This window comes from Sander vitreus, chromosome 1 (genome assembly GCF_031162955.1).
Source record: "Sander vitreus isolate 19-12246 chromosome 1, sanVit1, whole genome shotgun sequence".
Lineage (NCBI taxonomy): Eukaryota > Metazoa > Chordata > Actinopteri > Perciformes > Percidae > Sander > Sander vitreus.
This window is the reverse complement of record NC_135855.1, coordinates 25,250,031-25,267,966: the sequence shown is the minus strand read 5'-3', so window position 1 is coordinate 25,267,966 and position 17,936 is coordinate 25,250,031. Positions and strand designations below refer to the sequence as shown.

The window sequence follows — 17,936 nt, the reverse complement described above, 5'->3', positions numbered from 1 at the left end:
CCACCCCTGAACAACTATTACGCATTAGTCTCCTTCACCCTGATAAGAACTCCTCGTAATAGGTGTGTGTGTGTGTGTGTGTGTGTGTGTGTGTGTGTGTGTGTGTGTGTGTGTACACTGTTAAAGTTTGATTGCACGTTTTTGGTATGACTTCCTTGTTTGTATGTAATGGTAAAGATCTTTATTTAGAGATAATGGATTTCATTACCTATTGTTTTGGATGTATTTGCCTTTCTTTTGCTTTAATTTTACTTTCCATTTTCCGTGTGACAGAACAACTATGCTAGGCAAATTGAATTGAGGCAGATATTCTGACACAAAATATTTTCCCTCTTGCTGTTGGGCTTGACACAGGCCAGGACATGTCCTATTTCTTTCTCTTCTCGCTTTCTTTTTGTGTCTCAAAAAGGGAAGGGCGCCTCACATATTTAACCTACGCCCCCCCCGCCATCCATCCATCTATACATGCACACATACATACACACTGCCTGTCGCTCCCCAGCAAAGGGGTCAGATGTGATGACCGGCTGAGCACTCTTCCCTCCTCCTCTGCTCCTCTCTTCTTCTCCTCCTCTCCTCTACCCTCCCCCTCCTCCTACTCGCCTTGGCAGGGCATGCATGCCTGTGTCTGTTATCTACAAATGGCTGAGGAATTATAGGTTGAGAGGGGGGGGGGAGGGGGAGGAGGGGGAGTGAGGGAGAGTGTGAGGAGGGAGGGCGGGAGGGAGGGTATAGTGGGTGGGTGGGTGCGTAAGGTCATGTGACATCGCAGCAGCTGCTAGGCTAAGAATTTCTGTTTTCTCACTTAGACAGAGAGAGAGAGACAGAGCATGGAGGGGAGAGATAGGCAGCATGTGTGGTGTGTTGCTTTGTTAGATAAGCTCTAAACGGTCTTTGTGAGCAGCAGAACTAGAGACAGGAAGGCAGGCAGGCAGGCAGGCAGGGAGGGAGAGAGAGAGGGTGGACGGGAGAGAGGAGATAGATAGGCGGAGAGCAAGAGAGAGAGGAGCAGGAAGATGGTGTGTGTCCGGTCGGTGGCTGCCGGTGTGTGCTGGGCTGGGCTCAACGTGAAGATGCAGCCATGGGGGATCCAGGCGGCTCCACTCCTTTGTGCAGTAAGGAACTTCGGTCACGCTGTTAATCTATAAGGAGGGGGGTCATGAACCGCTGCCAGACCTCCGGATATGTGTGTCTGTGTGTATTTGTGAAGCTATGTGCTTGTCTGTCTCTTCTTTCACTGTCGCATGTGTGTTTGTACTGTGGTTTTATGCGTGTGGTTGATACATGCTTTAAATACAGTGTACTCTGTCTCTGTGCTATGTTCATTTTTGCACAAAGTTCCCTGTATATTTCTTTGACTCCCTTCTTTGACTTTTACTTACTTTCTCAAGGGAGGAAGGAGCAGTACTGTGCGTCTAGACAAAGTGACGTTACTGGACTAGGCAGTTGGTGTGGGTGTTTGCTTGACAGTAGTCTTTGTTAAATCCCATTATTAATTGTGTGCTGGGTTCATTCTGAGTGCACTCGGTAACCGGGAGGTTATAGGCAGGACAGCTCAAGAGGTGTTGGGAATTCTCTCTCATGCCTGACTTGCCGCTCTGTGTGTCAACTTAAACAACAACACACACACACACGCACACGCACACACACACATACACACACAGGGCCGTGCCTCTGCTCTTTTCTGAGGAGGGAACATGATCTTTTTATAGCCCTCTCAGCCTCTGGGGTAAACCCAGATATAACTCCTACTTATCTAATTGTGCTATTGATATACTGTTAGTAAGCAGCTTTTATTTCAGTGAGCATGTCTTTGTCTTAGCTGGAATTTTACTTTGAATGTTTGTTTGTGTGTGTGTGTGTTTTGGTTTATACCTCTGCCACACACAAACTACGCTAGTGTGTGTGTGTGTGTGTGTGTGTGTGTGTGTGTGTGTTTTGCATCACACACGTTCTGGCATTTAGGGATTCCACTGACCTAGGGGCTGTCAACACGGTGTCACCTTTCAACACACACACACACACACACACACACACACACACACACACACACACACACACACACACACACACACACACACAGGAAGGAAAGGGACAGCTGTCTTAACCCTCCTCACCCTCTCTCCCCTCCAATAACCACAAAGCTCTTATAAATGTGAGACTAGAAAGTGACATGACAAAAAAATCACCCTTTTCACTGTTGCTGTTGAGTGAAAACTTAATCTCTTTATTATGTAGCATTAACTTATCTTTTTTTGGATTGAACTAAAAGTTTTCTTTTATACTTTCAGTCTCAGAACCATTGACCCAAGAAATCCCACGATGTATTCAACACTCATAAAATATCCAGCTGGTAGTATTTAAAACATCACAGTTTATTTCCTCTTACGTTGTTTTTAAGATTCTCTACCTTCCTGATTAGAGAAGGGTCTCAGTAGCACCTCCCTGGTAGCATTATTTGGATCAAACACAATATGAATGGGACACTTTTTATGTAAGTGATAGATGTGAGGGAGCCAATGAGTTGCTAATTTGTTTTAATTAATTTTAACAGGGAGGGCACCGGATGTGTATACGCTGAATTTGTTAACATCTACGGTACTATAATATACTGCCACTAAGAAATAAAGTCACTCTGGTAGTGTTGGAGCATGCTCAGTAGAGGTGTTGTGTAAACTCTGTGACCAGGGACCTCTGGCAGACACAGAGCCAGACTGGAGCTCTTTGAGCACGGGAAGGGTGACCTGCCCTGCTAACCTCTATCCTCTGACCCTAAGCCATACAACCAAAGCCCCTCTGCCCCAGCTGTCACAAACCTAGCAGCACACTCTGCCCTGACTGTCTCTGTGTCCAAGGAAACATCTATGCGCCTCACTTGGCTTTGGACATTTCTTGCAATATATGCGTTTGTATGTACTGTAGGACCGAATGTATTTTTAAGTCCTCATGACTCAAGTGTTTTTGTTGGTTATTATTGAACATGCGTTATTGATTATAAATATTTTCCCATTCTCCTCCCTTTTGAAATTTGTAGGCATGAGCCATGAGCCAAAGTCACCATCGTTAGGAATGATCTCCACGGCGACCCGTACCACGGCGACGGTCAGCCCCCTCACCCCGTCGCCTCTCAACGGCTCCATCGTAGCCAATGGAAGCCCTGCTACCCAGTCTGCTCACTCCGGATTCGCTGCAGCCCTCCGTAAACTGGCAAAACAGGCGGAAGAACCTCGAGGTAAAGCCACACAGTCTGCGACAGGGATTTGACATTTATGAAACTGTCAAGTTTGAGTCCGCTGGATGGCAGCATTTTGGCTTTATAATTAACCGAGAAAATGGTAACAATCATTCTGTGCACTAATTGTCAAGGGGAAATTTAGAAGCACAGTTGTGTTCTCTGTTGTGACTTCTGCTGTGTATGCTCATTTGAATTAAGTGTTAAGATTTATTTGAACCTGTTTTTAATTAACTTACAGGTTATGGTTTGCAGTTTGGTTTTATATAGTCTCTCAGTATGTTTTAGCCTTAATGTTTGACTGCAAAATCTTTTGATGAAAATATTGTGATATAATATTACAAACCATGATCCTAGTACCTTATTATATATCAAACCACAATAAGAGCTAAATGTATTGTTACATCCAGCCTCCTGACCCTCACTTGCAAACCATATGGATTAGGTGTTCTGTGCCTCCTGTACTCTGCAAGTGTGTTGTAGTATATTTGGTCCTTGTGTGTGTTTTTGTGGGAGGGGGGGGGGGGTCATATAAGTGTGTGTGCACTGTGCCATGTTCCATTGCTGGTTGGTGTAGCTGAGTGCAGAACTGCTAATAGCAACGGGATGATATTCACACAGGATTGAATTAGTTGGTGTCCCTGGAGATACTGGGACGAAGAGGAGCCACTCTCACGCTGACCCACTTAATGTGCTGTGTGTGAGTGCAGGACCGCTTGGGTGTGCTTGTCAATGTGTGATGATGTTATAATTCCCCTTTATACATTTGTCCTTGTGTACGACACACACACACACACACACACACACACACACACACACACACGATAGGTCTCCCAACTCTCGGAGCTCTGTCCTGTGGTTGTATGAATAAGCATCATTGATCATCAGGTGGTTGAATTGCTGGTTATTAACTCGTTCAACCTAATGTCAGAAATTCTGAACTGTCCCTTTAAGGCTGAAATATGCTTGACCAAATATCCATGTAAATTATTTTGTGTAGGTGCTCAGGGAGGCTGTTTTGGGTTTCTTTCTTTTTTTCCCTGTATATTTGGTAAATGCAAAACTGGCCTCTAATACATACGTACATGTAAATGTTTGTCAAACCTGCGTGCCCAGCATCTCTCAATCACACACATAAACAAAACAAGCCTACAAAGCTGAATGTACACAGGATATCCTCAGTAGGGTGTGTGTGTGTGTGTGTGTGTGTGTGTGTGTGTGTGTGTGTGTGTGTGTGTGTGTGTGTGTGTGTGTGTGTGTGTGTGTGTGTGTGTGTGTGTGTGTGTGTGTGTGTGGGTGGGTGGCTCCAGAGAAGCTCAGCTACCCCAGCTGTCCACCCTTGGTCTGGCTCTTAAATCAGATGGTCCCCTCCGTCCTGGCTGTCCCTGGACACCTTGCTCCCCAGCCCACTGCAGCCTGGGACCCAGGACCCTGCAAATGATTTATTACAGAGAGAGAGCTCAGCCCCAACCTCTCCTCACCTCCCTCTCAATCCTTCTCCCCTTCATCTCTCGTCACTCCCTCAACCCTACATGCCATCCCCATTACTTACCCATTCTGTCCCTCTCAAACAGAAAAATCCACTTCCAAAGTTCATTCCTGCCTTTTCATTTTATCATGGACTCACCTTTTTTCATTGGAGTTTGTCCTTCTTATCTTTGACGCGTCGTGAGAATACATGCGCGCTGTTCTATTTGAAATTTACAATCTCACAAGGCAGAGAGTTCCTGTCTGTGTCTTTGTCATACAAACAGACACCAGATCCTGTCTGATTAAGCGCCACCACCTTTTTATTAAAAGCACAAAAAAGCCCCATTGTTCTTTTTAGGCCTGCTGACTGTGCTGCCTGGCTGGTGTAGGCAGTGATGTGTGGGTGAGTCAGCCGTCAGGCAGAAGAAGCAACTTTGCCCGTGTTAGGAGCACCGGCTCCGGGGTGGGCAGAGCCATGTAGGCCCTGGAGCTTCAGTCACCTCTCTGTCTGCACAGCCTGTATTTATAGGCAACACACACACACACACCCAAACACCCCCACACATGAAAACAGTTGCCTTTGCAACTGTGTAAGCCTCGTGGTTTCTTAGCATGCTGCAGCCTGCTGTCCTTTCATTAGCTACTTTCAATCAACCTCTCTTTCTCTCTCTCTCTCTCTCTCTCTCTGTCTCTCTCACCCTCTGGTTCATGCTTTGAGGTGAGTAGTGCAGTATATATGAGGTGCCATGACTCAGTGTACTAAGGCCCAGAGGATTTAGTTAGGTTTGACTACTAGTATCACTGCCACCGGCTGCTGAACTGATTTAATACTCTGAGCACGGCTGCTGTTTATACACACACCCATGCGCGCACACACACACACACACACACACACACACACACACACACACACACACACACAGACACATACATTGTCACTTGTCTGTGGTGAGTATAACGAATAGCTCTGTGTACTGAGTGCTGCGCTGAAGAGGGGAGGTAATGGATAATGAGTATCAGAGCAGAATAAAAAGGACACACTCATCTCATGTACACTCGCATTTACACACACGATAGCACACACGTGTGTGTGCAAACACACACACACAGATAACACACTGCTTCAAAAAAGGCAGGCCTGCTGATATCTGATTAATTAGGCAGACCTAGGTTTAATCCTCTCGGTTGTTTCTTTTGCACACTCTTAGACACATACACACCATTAGAATGTCATGACTGTGTTCATACCAACTGAAGTACACTGCCTGGAGAGAGAATAAAGAGATGGAGAATAAAGGTGTACAAGATAGATGGACTGAATTGGCTGGAAAAAAGACGACTTGGAAGTAATTAGTTGATTTGTGAAAACCTGTGGTGTTTGTCAGATTGTAAGTATCTGTACATGTATGTGTTAGTGTGTGGTGTAAGTGTGTGGCCGGAGGCTCCCTTTTTTTCTGGAAGCCCGGAGCATGCTGGGACATAGGGGCAGTGTGTGTCTGACCTCTCCATCTGGAGCCTGCCTGAGGGCCACGCAGCCTGTGTGTGTGTGTGTGTGTGTGTGTGTGTGTGTGTGTGTGTGTGTGTGTGTGTGTGTGTGTGTGTGTGTGTGTCTTGAAGGCAAAACCCTTCTGGCTGTGACTGGCCCTAAAACACTCACAAACAAGCTCATTTGTGTGTCCTCTCTCCATACACAGCAACCTTACACCTCACATGACTTTATTCAGTAGCAAAGCAGCATTTAAGTATAATATACAGTTTGTACAGTCAGCAGAAGGCACAGAGGATTGCTCCTCTTATTTCCATCCGCCATCTTGTACCGTCTTTCTTTCCCTCGCTGGCACAGCAACACACAGTGTGCCTCTCCCCTCCCCCACTCAGTGATGCAGATTACAGGCTTTGTGTTGTGTTGTCAGTGCATGGCCAAGACTGTAGTGGCAGGTGTGTGCGGTGTTTGTGTGCATCAGTGGTTATTGTGTGTCTGTAAGTGTGTGGGTGTGTGTGTGTGTGTGTGTGTGTGTGTGTGTGTGTTAGAGTGCACGTGTTGAGGCTTGTGCTGCTGGTGGGGTGGCATATGGATGCAGGGTTGGCTGGGCACTGCTATGCACACCAGGTGTGAAATGGACTGTTTAATTAAGTGCTGATGTTGTTGTAATGCATGCTGGGAGGGAGGTGGGTGGAGGAGGTGGGGTGGGTGTGTTGGCGTGGTGGAGGAGAGCACCTTCTGCCTGGCAGGGCTGGTTATGCTTGGATGTTTTGGCTGAGGCAGTGGGGAAGGTGGTGGTGGCACAAGATTGGTAGGGGCCATTTGGCAACACTAAAACATTTATGTGTAGTGTTGTCTTCCTATCAAGGCTTAGTGATCCAGTGGGATTCACTGCTTTAGCTGCTGGACTCCCCCATTGAATGAAACAGCCTGCTGAAGACCTGTGGTAGCTGTTTGATTGGGTCAGTGGCTGTACTAAAATGTGCCATCTATGCAGGGACGCTTGGCCACAGCCTCTGACCACAGCTTGTTTTGTTTTTGTTGCTGCGGTTGTATATTTTGTGTGTGCGTGTGTGCATGTGGGGCTCAGCTTGAGCGGTCAAGTGTGGAGGCAGTCTGGGAGAGTGGGACTGGTAATAGATGAGGCGATAGAGAAAGGAGCTTCACATTAATCACACACAGCTTGGGACTGAGACTGCGCTTGCTTTCTTTCTCTTTTTTTCTTCCCCCCCCCTAACCCCATCACTACGCCAAACAAACACACACACACACACACACACACACACACACACACACACACCCTGCACACCAAGAAAGTGACAATCAGTACAACTAATAAAGTGCAGGTTTAGAACTGATGAGCCTATTTTAGACCTTGGAGATGAAGGCTGTGCTTCGCTCTGCCCCCTCTAGCTCCCTATAGGACCAGCATGTATGGCCATCTTTCTGTATAGATGGAAGGGGAGGAGCATGTGGTCAAAATGACACCAGCTTGGTGCCAATCATATGCCTCATATATTAAATTATTTTCCTATCAGATGCCACTATCATGTGTGAGGGAGGGACGAAGAAGTGTGTGGGATGTTGTTAATGAGTATTAGGGTATGATAGAGGAATAATAGCTGTTTGTATTTTTTGTGGGTGTATACGTGGCAAGGAAGGGTGCCTAGGTGTGAACACTGATTCTGCAAGCTAAAAAAAGAGCATGAAGCCGTTGGTAGACGGCCCTTGTCTCTTTTATTTCCTTCTTTCCCTCACCTGCTTCTTTTCATGATCTTAATTATTTAGTCTGCCCTGCCTCTTCTCCAGTCTGCTTTGCCTCTACATGGAAAAGGAGGAGGAAGAGGAGGAGATGGGAAGAGAGGGGGGTGAGAGAAATAGATGGAGTAGAGGTCTGTTGCTTAGCAGTACTCTCCTCTCTGCCTCTTCCCTCCCTCCAGCCTTATTTGTTCCCCCATCCTTGTGTATGCATAGAGAGAGAGAGAGAGAGAGAGAGAGAGAGAGAGAGAGAGTCTGGTGAGTGAATAGGCTGTGACACTAGAGCTGTATTAAGTGTAGCTCCATTCCCCAGGCTGAGTGGGCTGCTATTGATTGGCCTAGTCTTGCACAGGAGAGTAATGGCTCTCCGAGGTGAGGGGGGGAGGATTAGGCCACTAATTGCCATTGTGCAGACAAGATATGCCTCCCCCCCCAATATCCTCCACCCTGTCTCCGCCACCCACTCACCCATCTGCACCCCTTATCTCTCTGCTTTCCTCTCCTCTCCATATCTCGCCTCACCTTGCGCCTCTTTTGCACTCTCACTTGATGTTTTTCTTTCTCCAGTCACTTCCTGTCTCCTATCATTTTTCATGTCTCACCTCACATGCATCATCACCACCTTTTCCTCACACACACACACACACACACCCCTCCCTGTGTCTCTTAACACCACTCACATAGATTTTCAGTTTTTTTTCTAGACCGTCACCTCACTGCCATTATTGATCCTTTCTATTATTTAGTGGTATTAGTTAGAATGAGGTGTTTAAAATCAGTCAATATCCTGACCGCACCTACCATAAGCTGACGTTGTCTCTTAGGTTATGTTGCCACGGAAACTGAAGCAGGGAAGAAATGGCGGTTGGGTAAGAGATCTGTGGTTCTTGTTCTGATGGTGATAATTGGAGAAGAAGTAATCCTGAAAGTGGCCCGGGGTTTCAGCTACTGTGGTTGCATGTAAGGACGTTTTATGCACAAAAGCACACTACCAGCACATGTACACACATAAGCGCACATCTCCTGCTGTCCTTGCTGCCGCGCCGAAGTGTGTGTCCCATTGAGAGGGTTGTGACCCAGTTTGACTGTGTAATGCTGCGCTCACTCAGAGCGGAGGACACATGCAGCACACTGCACTGTCAGGAGAAGAGGGAAGAAGAGAGGAAATGTAGAGACATTGCACAGGTTAAAACGTAAGAGAAGGGAAGACAAAGGAATAAAAAAAGACAAAAGGGAAGAAACACTGGACACCGTTGAGAAGAATGGAAGGTATAGCCTATATGGGGGGAGGTAAAGATGTATGGTTTGAAAGATGAAATCGCAGTGATAAACATATGTGAATGTGAGCATATTATTTAAGAGCTTTGGAACTAGAGAGAGGGGGAGAAAGCGAGATGGGTGGAAAGCAAGGCATGTGACCAGACCGTGACCCTGTGCTACAGGGTTTCCCTGGAGGGCTTTGTTAATGTGGCACAGCTACGGCGCAGCAGAGAAGCTCATTGGGCCAGCTTTTTACCACCTGCTGTGTGTGTGCGATGAAGGGGAGAGTTCGGTGTGGAGCTGAAAGCACCACTGACCGTATATACATTCAATATGGCTGTTAGCCTGTTTACTCCCAAGCAGTGTGTTCTTTAGGTGTAAATTGTATACGTGTATGTGATTTTTATTTATTTTTTTTGCGACGATTTTTAAAATTGAGTCTAGGGCTGCAACTAACGATTATTTTCATAGTCGATTAATCTCTTGATTATTTTCTCGATTATTTGATTAGTTGTTTGGTCTGTAAAATATCAGAAAATTGTGAAGAATGTGGATCAGTGTTTCCCAAAAAGCCCAAAATGACGTCCTCAATTGTCTTGTTTTGTCCACAACTCAAATATATTCAGTTTACTGTCAGAGAGGAGAGAAGAAACTAGAAAGTATTCACATTTAAGAAGCTGGAATCAAAGAATTTTTACTTTTGTCTTAAAAAATGACTCAAACCGACTAATCGATTATCAAAATAGTTGGCGATTAATTTAAGAGTTGACAACTAATTGATTAATCTTTGCAGCTCTAATTGATTCTTTTCCCAAGAATCACATTTTTTTAAACCAATAATTCACCTAAATATTTTATGTGGTACCGCAGACGACATCATATCCGTTTCCAGCAAAACAAAGCGAAAGAAGAAAAAGCATAAAATACATGTACTTCTTTACAAATGTGTGTGTGTGTGTGTGTGTGTGTGTGTGTGTGTGTGTGTGTGTGTGTGTGTGTGTGTGTGTGTGTGTGTGTGTGTGTGTGTGTGTGTGTGTGTGAAGGCTGTGTGACTCTCACAGGGCTGCTCATCCTGATCACTGTCACATCATAATAGGGGCCTAAGGGCCATCCATCTGACCCTCTGTGTTTGTGTGAGTGTGTGTACATGTTATTTGTTGCTATTGTAGTTCTGCAATCCCCTGTTATGCCTTAGTGAAGGAGCTACAGGATCATACTGTTGTTACACTTGCCTTTTTATTAATAGAGCAAATCACAGACGTTTAGCTTGTCTTATGTTCTTTCTTTCACTGTACTCATGTCATTTGTCTCTGTCTTTCTCCAGCTGCATCTTCCATTAGCAGTGAGTCCTCTCCAGTGTCCTCCCCGGCCACCAACCACAGCTCTCCAGTCAGTACACCCAAGAGGGGTCCCCTTGGTCCAGGGCCTGTCCTGGTTCCCCCAGCGGGCCACAGTGTGCCAAACACTCCACCTGTAGTCACCATTGCTCCAACAAAGACTAGCAACGGCCTCTGGAGGAGCGAGGGACGTCAGGTAAAACCCCATTCAAACACCCATCACTCTGACCTTGAGCTTGCTCTCTTCCTTTTTCTTACTTCCCTTTTTATCTTTCAGTTGCTCTTTCTGAAGCCTGAAGTCTGATTATTCCAGTGTCTTTTCTTTCTTTTTTCTTTTCCTTGAAGCAACAAAAATGTTCTCATTCTTCAGTGTGCTTGCAGTACAAGCGAGCACACAGACAAGCTCTCGAGGGATTAATGGATTTTGTAGATGGCCTTTAACCCATAGTGTGGCACTACGTATTTGACGTACATGTGACATAGCTGGCAGGTCTATGAATGTCAGCTTTGCTCAATACCCTCCCTGACCACTACATCAACTAAAACCCCCTCCCCCCCATGGCTCCATGCGTTAAACAATGCCAGCTGCTACTGGGACGTCGAGGTGACAGCCTCAACGGCAGCTAACATCTGTGCCCCTCCAGCCCCCCTCCCACTTAGCCCTCTTGCACTTGGCCCAGCCCCTCCCGGGTCCCCAGCCTTTAGCCTCCTAAGTCCCCCCCATCCCCACCTCCAGCCACACCCTTTTAACTCAAGCAGTCAAGTGCATCCGCCACCTCGTCACCCCGACACCTACTCTCTGTTACGTAGTCAGGGGAGAGAGAAAGAGGGAGAGAGAGAGGGAGAGCTGCTTGCTTTGATAAGGAGTGGATTATGGATTATGGCCTTGCTTTAAGCCTTCTTATCTCAGCTTACGGCTAATTTTCGAGGCCAAGTGCACATTTACAAACAGCAATCTGCAACATGCGGAAACTCTCTGAGACACTTTGACAGTTCCCTGGAGAAAGAGGGAAGGGGTATAGCGAAGGGTGAGTGAGGAGGTTAGCCAGACAGCAATGTGTGGTAGCATTTAGGCTATTGTCCTCTCCCCTGGCCAAACCCCCCTGACCCTCACCCTCTGTAGCTATAGCTTTTACGGAATGGACCTTCCACAGTTCAAGGGTCAACCAGACCTGGGAGGGGCTGGAAAGAGAGAGTAGCTCTCCCCTTTTTACCATTCCTTCAGCATAGCAGGTTTTAAAGAGCAGGAGAAGAATGAAACGGACAGAAGCACCATGGATGTGTTTGTGTGCTGTGTGTGTGTGTGTGTGTGTGTGTGTTGTGTGTGTGTGTGTGTGTGTGTGTGTGTGTGTGTGTGTGTGTGTGTGTGGCGTCACTAGGTTTGTGGTACCTCCAGCAGTGTGAGGCCACCCAGCCAAAGAATGAGGAGGTTAAGGGAGGTGATGTGGACAAGGGATTGGGGGTAGAGGTCAGGTGGGCAGCAGCAGGGATGCGTCACGAAAGCTGGCGTCATAACATCTCCCCTATTTCCGCGGTGCTGCCTCAGCAAGCACATATAACTGTGTTCACAAAGAGCCACGGGGCCATAAGGGACACACATCCACGGCATCAAAATGTCCCTCTTAAACAAAGATGATACTGTCTGGAGCTTTGCTTCCTTTGCTAATCACAAACAACCAGAAATGAAGATTTGAAGACAAATGGAGTCTGATAGAGGAAGGATAAATACAGAGAAAATAGTTGCATACAGAGGCAGGAGTCTGCTCTCTGGATCCCCTGTAGAGCATCCAAGAAAAGCTTGTTTGTTGCTATCTTGTGTGTGTCCTGTTCTGTTTGTCAGAATAGTTGATTGGTGTATCTCTGGCTGAGCCTGTCTTTCAAAGGGGGGTGATAGACAAGGCAGTGAAGGAGGGAGGGAGGGCTTGGTGCGTTGGCATTTTGCTTTAATGACTGCAGGAGTCTGCTCCCGCTGCTGCCTGTAATTGCTTTTTAATTGGCAATTTGGATTCATGGCTCCATCTGAGAGGCGTAAACGAGCGCTCTACAATGCGCAGGGTCTCCCACCCTCAGTGGGGGTTACAGGGGCCTTGCTCGCACAGAGGAAGATGGCTGTTAATGGATGTTTCTTTGAATCTGAGTGCTTGTATTTGTGCTCTGTACTTTGTATATGGCATGGTGCTGGTGATGATGTGTAGTTGACTGAGTGACTAAGGTGCCTCTCTAATGGGGATGGAAGGTTTTGTCTGTGTGGTGTATGTCCTTTTTCAAGGTGCTGATATACAGTATATACACATTGTCATTTATAAACGGGTTGATCATCTTACATGTATGAGGGACTTGCTGGTTTTATTAATTGTAAAAGCAGGAAGCAGAAGCTAGTCAGTTGTGAAATTGTAGCAGCACCACCATGCTTTTTTGTTTTACAGGCATCTATATTCCATCCTCTGATGATGGGATTTTTGGTGAAATTTGTTGCAAAGGAACAGTTGATTCAATTTTAGTGGTAATTTGTGTCTGGCAATTGCACCAATTGACAGTTATTGAGTCATAGCCATGATCATGACACCATGCCCCTGTCACACACAAACTCTGTGTATGATGCAGGATATTGAACACAGGTTCAAACCACATTTGATTCATACCAACTTCTGGTCGCCAGAAAACACCACATATAAATAGATTATAAACAGACTGTGCATGAGTCTTGTGGTGTAATGCCATCAAAGGTGATCAGTGGAGTGTTGTTTGGTTTAACTAGAACCTCAATTGTCTTATTTGGTCCCTTTCCGATGCAACGACTTGATTTGTGGTTAAGTTGGGGCACAGATTGAGACAAAGGTGCTACTTGGGTCTGCTCCTCACACATAAAACAACAATAGTGGTGTTCCATATCATATCGTTCATAATAATACCGGTATCTTTTTTTTATCATGATATAAAAAAAATAATATTGTGATAATGGCAATATTCTGACTTGTTGGCATAATTGCCTGTTAATTTGGCAACTGTTTAGATGTGCACTGTTGTTGTTCTATTTATACCCTGACAAATTGTGATGTTATTTTAGGGCTAATCACCCAGCCCTACACAACACACTGTACTATCAGTACTTAGCTTTGCTAAACACTGATCACTTGGTTAGCAAAGCTGTCATCAGTGTGAGTATAACAATTGATTGATATTGATTGACAGACAGTGTGATAGAAAGTGAGGCATTGCTAACCAGTAATATGTACCTGCAGCAGTACGTCTTTATGATGCTCAGGAGGGGATGGACTGGAGAAATGCACACTGTGTGCGCATGACTTCATCTGCAAGTTCATGTGGATTAAGGAAATACATGTGATTACTTGTGTGTCCTCTTGTCTCCCACAAATACCATAAGGGCTTTTAAATAAGACTTCCAGACAGCCACCCATCAGCTATTGGTAGTGTCAGACAAGGAAGCAGATAAAGAAGAAGATGCTTTGTGAAAAAAGGAGAGGGAGCAAACAGAGAGCCCGGGCATCTTGTGGCTCCCAAGTTACAATCTGATATTGACCTCTATTGACATATATGAACCTCTTTTCCAGTCGGCTGCTGATTGGGAGGGAACGTCTACCATCTCTTTGTGCTCATAAAGCTTTGAAAGGATGGAAGTGGCGTAAAGGGTTTTTAGGGGCCAGGAGGTCTGAGGGAGTAGAGTGTCTTACAGTTTAGTGAAGCGCAACAAACAACAAGGTGAAAATGGTAACATTAAACCTTACTGCAACATGGGGGCGGCTTAGAAACTAAGGGGGAGTCTAAACATTAGAAGCGTTTAAGATTGTATGTGAGCGCATCAGTGTCAGCCTGGGTCAGTGGCTGCAGACCAGGACGTGTAGGTAATGGCTCCTTAAATTGGATTTATTTTATCGGAGGCAGTAGTGAGAGAGAGAGAGGACAGTGCTGCTGTAAGGTCTCTCTCTAATCCCAGGGAGCCAAGAGGTTAATTTAGTGGGGCAAGAACTGCCTTCTCCTCTCAATGTCTTTATCTCTATATTCCCTTTCTTCCTTCTTTCTGTTTTTCCTAGTTGTTCCCTTGCCAACTTCAACTTGAATTCTCGTTTTGTAGGAGATGAGATAAGTGTTCCACCCTACCTGTGAAAATCCTCCTTGACTGTATATCGTATCGTATATCCGTAAACAATTTCCTTGTACAACTTACAAGGGTTGTAAGTTTCTCTGTTCTGCTATTGCATTTGTAGGCAGAGGGAAACCAAATCTTTAGAAAATGCACTCCCACTCCCACAGCAGGATGTCTTTGTAGCTCTGAAACGGTGTATGTGCTGCTGAGTGTGTGAGTGTTTGTTGTGGTATTGGATAAGTGAGACCAGGCTTGCTGCCAAAGGGTGAGAGGGAGGTGAAATAAAAGAGGGAAGAAAGAGAAGAGAAACGGAGGCAGAGGGATGTTGCTTTTTGGACTTTGTTGTCTTCTTAGATGTTAGTGTTTAAGTTACGTGCACACGCACACACACACACACACACACACACACACACTTTGCCGAGATCCAAGTCATCATCTCTCTAGAATTACTGCTGTTGCACATCTACCATTACCTCATCAATCATGAGTATGACATCTCTTGTTTACAATTAGAGCAAAGCAGTGAAGCCGTTTTTCTACCAGTCTCTGCCTGCTTGCTCCAGTTTTATCATATATCCCCCTCAGAGAAATGTTGATCCTTCCATTTTTACAGGGAGGTGGTTTGTGTGAGAAAGTGAATAAAGTGCCTGAGGTACGAAGAGAGAGTGAGGGAGGCAGCTTCACCATAAACAGGCCTATTCTTTCCCTCACAGGATGGGCTCCATGAGCATTGACAACCGTGACGGTCACAGGTCTTCACGAACAATGACTTAGACTCTCTCTGTGTATCTCTCTCCAGGCTGACTCAGGGCCTCGTGGGGCCAGCAGAGAACGTCTGGGTGCAGAGGGGAACCTCCCACAGGAAAAGGGTGGCCCCTCAGTCCCTGCCCACCTCCTGGGAAACCCCTACGCCTTTGGTCTCACCCCCGGTGCTGTCATGCAGGATTCACGTTTCCAGCCCCTCAAGTGAGTCCCACACTGTGTCTCTAGGTTTGAGGAGTTTTCATGTTTTCAATTTAAAAGGACGTTTCTACATGTATTATTATAACTGTATGATCAATAATTCATGTGTATATTATACTCACTGGAATAAGCAGCCACAACAAATGACAAACATTTGTCTTGTTGCCGTTGGTGCTGAGAAACAATTAGTTTTATAGAGTATGTATACATGTACAACAATGGACACATACAAATCAAACTAACCATAGCTTTGCTCTATTGTGCCCCTACCCCCTCTCCTACCTTCAGTCTGCCCAGACAGTTGCCTAATGCAGTCCCCCCTGGTCATGTACCAGAAGAGTACCTCCGTGGTTTCCGGCCCTATGCCACGACCGAGGATGCCCTCCGCATGCCCTCTTTGCCCTTAGGCCTGGACCCCGCCGCCGCAGCCGCTGCAGCTGCATACTACCACCCCAGCTACCTGCCCCACCCCTCCTTCACACCATACAGGTAAGCCTCTCTATTCATTTGTTTTGTTGACTTGGCACCCATTTCCTCAGAGAGCAAATTGTGCAAACCAGCGCATATGACTAAACTAAGTATATGCTTTGACTCAGCAGTAAACACATTAGTGTATAGCTGACCTTGAATTCATGTTACCAGAGGTAAAATATTGATGTTCTTTATTTGTATATTTATTAAACTGGGGAAGAGAGATTTCATTGATGTAAGAGAGTTGAAGAGAGATGTGACTTAGACAGATGGCACTACAAATGAAAAAAGCAGGTCCCAGGTAAACAAAAAGCAAAGTAACAGAATACAAATAACGATACAAAATAACCAAACTCGCTGTATCATCATGGACAGGAAGGCGGTCTGTTAAAACAAAGATCACAGAGTATCACTTTGAACAATTGCATCCTTGCACTGAACACTGGAGTACCTCTTTGCAACCCATAGCAGAGTTTATCATATGGATACACTCAGTCCTAAATGACAGCCGTATACTGTATATTGTATCATCTGACAGGCTGCTGCTAAGAATCCTCTGTTTGAAAATATCCTGGACAGCTGTGTCAATATGCTTTTAAGAGATTGATTAAACAATACATATACATCATTGTTGATTGCCAAAGGCTGCAGTGATGTAATTTACTACTCTCAGAGCTGCTGTAATGATGCTTTATTGCTTGCTAAATTACAGTGCAGTTCTTCATAAATCAAGGAGAAGCTTTACACTTATCTGACAGTTTTTCCATGGGTACCTCATATTTTCTGCAGTATTAGACAAACAGAACTCTGTATTTGCTTTATTAATGAACGAGTTGTATTTATTTTAAAGCATCTTAAACCAAGCCAGTTAATACCAAGACCCACTTTCCTTGTCTTTACCCGAGCTAGGTTATGCCTATGAATAAAATATGAACATCCAAAAGAGAGCCACGGCTGGTTTTGCCACTTATCTTTATATATACTGTATCTGGAGCTTCTTCATGCATGCTTTGTGGGAAATTACCATAAAGGAATCCCTGAGCTGTTAATGCATCTGAGATAAGACCTATCCTGCTCACTACTGTGGTTTGGCCATTCTCTCATAAAATTGTTTGTGTTTTAGGTACTTTCTAGAGTTCATTATTGGAGAGACAGCCCAGTGATCATACAGAGAAAACGCCAGCAGCAGAAAATCTATGCCTAATGTTTGTTAAAAAATACATTCATTTTAAATGTATACTTTGTATGATCATGTAGACTGTGTGTGTTGAGAAGGACCTTGCTTGCTTTGGGCTATCACACAGGCTGCGTGCCCCTTGTCTGTCAACCTAGCAAGATCAGAGGACGCCCATCACACACTGCGCTGTAATGGATTTAATGAGGGGATGAGCAGTGGATGTCACACACATACACAAAAACACACAGTTGTGCATCAACACACAGCACAGTCTCTCGCTTGCTGCTGTGTGGTGATTGAGGTTAGCTGACAGACACTGCTGCTTTCTTAAAAGATGGAAGACCCTGTGATGTCGCTTCTTTGGGAGATGGAGGCGCACAGGTTAATGAAAGTGAATGCTACACTGTCACACGGAGACTGACTTCTTCTCTTTTTCTCTCTTTTTTTTATTGCAATCCTTCTCTCCCAGGATGGATGACCCGTTCTGCCTCTCTGCTTTGAGGTCACCTTTCTATCAGCTGCCAGGAGGGGGAGCGTTACCTCCCATCCATCCCTCCGCTGTTCACATGCACCTACCTGGGGTCCGCTACCCTGGAGACTTTACGCACCCCTCACTGTCAGCACTGCAGTCTGAAAGGTAAAGTCCCCTTAATTCACGCCTACGTACAGTCACAAATGCA

General features: G+C 45.5%; 1 protein-coding gene across 2 annotated transcripts in view; it reads left to right on the top strand.

The window, feature by feature from the left end:
* The window catches only part of gse1b (Gse1 coiled-coil protein b), a 177,074-nt gene that overhangs the window by 147,770 nt on the left and 11,368 nt on the right, over nucleotides 1–17,936 (top strand). For both annotated transcript variants that reach the window (XM_078250102.1, XM_078250094.1), the window contains exons 3-7: nucleotides 3,035–3,232; nucleotides 10,528–10,736; nucleotides 15,445–15,611; nucleotides 15,897–16,097; nucleotides 17,726–17,893. In XM_078250102.1, the coding sequence (XP_078106228.1) occupies nucleotides 3,035–3,232; nucleotides 10,528–10,736; nucleotides 15,445–15,611; nucleotides 15,897–16,097; nucleotides 17,726–17,893 (943 nt within the window). The remainder of the gene's footprint in view (nucleotides 1–3,034; nucleotides 3,233–10,527; nucleotides 10,737–15,444; nucleotides 15,612–15,896; nucleotides 16,098–17,725; nucleotides 17,894–17,936) is intronic.